The sequence below is a fragment of the Cornus florida genome, unplaced genomic scaffold, assembly GCF_030987335.1.
Source record: "Cornus florida cultivar Cherokee Brave unplaced genomic scaffold, ASM3098733v1 CherokeeBrave_3.0.0_Hap2_Chr09, whole genome shotgun sequence".
Lineage (NCBI taxonomy): Eukaryota > Viridiplantae > Streptophyta > Magnoliopsida > Cornales > Cornaceae > Cornus > Cornus florida.
Window position 1 is genome coordinate 55,499,021 of NW_026775579.1, and position 3,312 is coordinate 55,502,332.

At 35.1% G+C, this 3,312-nt stretch overlaps 1 protein-coding gene across 1 annotated transcript; it reads left to right on the forward strand.

Moving 5' to 3' along the window:
• The first annotated feature begins 1,867 nt into the window (after positions 1–1,867).
• Positions 1,868–3,068, forward strand: LOC132273296 (major strawberry allergen Fra a 1.07-like). Its single transcript, XM_059774282.1, has 2 exons — positions 1,868–2,048; positions 2,130–3,068. Exons 1-2 carry the CDS (start codon positions 1,868–1,870, stop codon positions 2,429–2,431), a joined length of 483 nt encoding a protein of 160 aa, XP_059630265.1. The 3' UTR covers positions 2,432–3,068.
• The last annotated feature ends 244 nt before the right edge of the window (positions 3,069–3,312 follow it).

Genomic DNA, 3,312 nt, shown 5'->3' on the forward strand with positions numbered 1-3,312 from the left:
CGTCACCACTTGCCATTCATACTTGTTTGATAATCAGTTTGATCACTCACATAACAATAACAATCAACCCAAAGACGTGGACAAATGAAGATGATGATGTTAAGTCATTATCATAAATAAATAAAAAAAAAAAAACAAACAAACTTAAGATTGTATTTGTAAATTAAATACTAAAATGAAGCCTCATCAATGTCTCCTTGGTTTCTGACAATATTATTTATTTCTATAAATTTGCTGAGCTCGATCTCCCCATCTGATCCTCCTCCAATTCAAACGCATAATATAAAATATTGTTTAATTTATACATTTCAAAATAATTTAAAGTTAGCATCCAATTTGAAAGTGTCTCTTAATTGTACAGAACAGCCAGGGGTAGCTCCTTGGATTAAACTTTAGAGCTTCATACATATATATATATATATATATATATATATATATATATATATATATATATAACTGTACGTACTTTAGAAAGCTAGCTCAGTAAGGGTCAATGTTATATCAAAATTCTCAAGAGACATTTATCATGACAAACTACCTTCATTCAGAAAGATAAAAAAAAAAATTCTAAATTATGCCATGTAGTGGTCACCTCAATCATCAATTATTAACTCGTTAACTGTGGCTATGGTGGAAATTTCAAAGAAATTGTACTCTTTATTTTTCCAATTACATTTTATGAAGAAAAAAAAAAGGTCATGATGGAATGTTTCTTACTTGTACTTTTCTTTTTCTAATTCAACTTTTATATACACACCCAGAAACACAGAAAAAGAAAACTACAAGTATAGGTGCGTTTTGGTCCTTGGAAAGATGTATTTCTTAAAAATCTGATATAGGAGTAGAAGAGTTTAAACAAGTTAAAAATTTTAACTGTTCTAAATCACCAAATTTTCATAAAATAATTTCTGAAATGGAATACCTCAAGAACACAAATAAATCCAGAAAAGCATTAAGGGCGTCACAATCAAATCGACTGAAATATGGGGGGATTCACGCAGCAAGAAGAAAGAGGTTTTTCGGAAGTAAAGCAACATCAAAGGAAACTTTAAACAGGAGAGAAATAGAAGAGAGAGAATACTCACAGTATATCGCAGTCGCCTCCCAAATCGCCTCCCAAATCGCCTTCTCTAGGGTTTCAGAGGAGAGAGAAGATCGGGCGAAATGTTGCAAACGACGTTTTGAAGTTACTTCCTCCGCTACAGTGCAAGACCGAACTTACTTCAAGCGCTACAGTTGTTTTTATTGGGTTACAGTTTAGAAACAACAAAAAACACCAATTCGGTGTTTCACTTTTGGGCCCAAATTGTGCACTGTTAAAAACAATGTTTTTGTACTGTTTAAAACAAAACAAATGCTACCAAACATGTTTTTGGGCCTGAAATAGAGCCTGCAACAAAAACAGCAAAGTAAAACACTAAACAAACAGGCCCTTACTTCTCCAATAAACAGCCAAATGAGGGTCATTCATGTTTTAGCCCAAGTTTGATACATATTTACATACAAATGAGAATTCATTTTGTCGTCTGTTTTTCCACAAGGAAATAGAATTAAGTTGCGCGCTTCTGTACAATTATGTTTTACCGTCTAATCACATCTCTATCTCTTCTATGATGCCACTTCTTGTAATGTAATGTGGCTTACATGCGAACATGACAAGGAGATGAATATATTTGGCTATTTTCCTTGGTAACTCCTAAAAATTAATATCAACCAATTAAAAACAATTCCAGAAACAAAGGATCCCCTGACTTGTACCAATAAATCCCATCATCTCACTATCTCTTATTATTCAAAGAAAATTCTCTCCTCAACCATCTCTCATCTTAATTGCTCCCTATTTATCTTCCGAACTCTTGCACAAATAATGGGTGTCACCACTTTCACTGATGAATATACCAACACCATTGCTCCAGCAAGGTTATTCAAGGCATCGATCCTCGACTCTCACAACTTGATCCCGAAACTCATACCACAGGCTATTAAAAGCATTGAGATCCAAGGAAATGGAGGGGCTGGCAGCATCAAACAGATCAACTTTACTGAAGGTTAATTTTCTTACTATTACACACACATATAATGATCAAACTGAAATTTGGCTAATGTTTTACATGTGCGTTTCATTCCAGGAAGCACTTTGAATTGTTTGAAGTACCGAATTGATGAGCTCAACGAAGAGACGTTCACTTACAACTATACTCTGATTCAAGGTGATGCATCAATGGACAAGCAGATTGAATCAATTTCTTATGAGGTTAAGTTGGAGCCATCTCCTAATGGTGGAACTGTTTCTAGGATGACAAGCAAATATTACACTAAGGGCGATGTTGAGCTCTCGGAAGAGTCCATTAAGGCTGGCAAGGAAAAGGCCACGGGAATGTACAAGGTTGTGGAAGCCTACCTCCAGCAAAACCCTGATGCCTATGCATGATGTTCTTGTTTTGTAAACCAATGTTTTTTGGTCCTCAAGTCTATGGTGTGCTGTTGCAACTTCTGTTTGCTTTTTGTACGAGAAGAAATACACCCCTGCTTATAATCATGGGTGAATAATGATTTTTCTTCCTCATGAGAAATCCTAGTCTCCCTTAGTTATGAGAGAAAAAATAAAAATAAAAATAAAAAATTGAGGTTTGGATTTTGAATTTGATTGTCATGTGATGTGATATGAATTAGCCCCCTTCTCAACAAGTCATGCTCAACCTAGTTCTAAAAATTGCCAGTCTGGTGAGGCACTGGGCTACTCATTAGTTACTAGCTAGATTTAATGTAATGGCTCTAGCCACTACACTAGCAATGCCTCTTTATAATTGGGATGTAGTGTGATAGTTTAAGTGGTAGAGCATGTGCTGCTTGTAACCAAAGGCTCGAGTTCAAATCCCCACTCTGTCAGTAAGTTGTTTTAACTTTCTTTTTTTTTCACCAAAAAAAAAAAAAAAAAAAAAAAAATGCCTCTATATAATTCCTTGGAATCTTCCTTTCAGTTCGGGCCAAATCTAAAAGTCTAATCTACTACACGGCTCTGCAAATATGTGTTGCAAAATATAAATTCATCTCTTATGAACTAAGGGGTTAATTAGTAATTACGCCCCTAACTAGAAATTCTGGTGTGCAAGTGGTCACTTATCCCTCTGGATAGAAGAATCCTTCATTTAGAAACAAGTATTGGCCTGGGAAATGAGTTTCGTGGACTGCCTAGCTTGGGTCAAACTATGTGAGAAATAAGTTTTCGTATTACCAAATTTTGGCGTCAAAACTTGTCAAATTGAGTTGTAATTCTGCTTAAATATAATTAAGAGGGACCAGGCCCTTTTT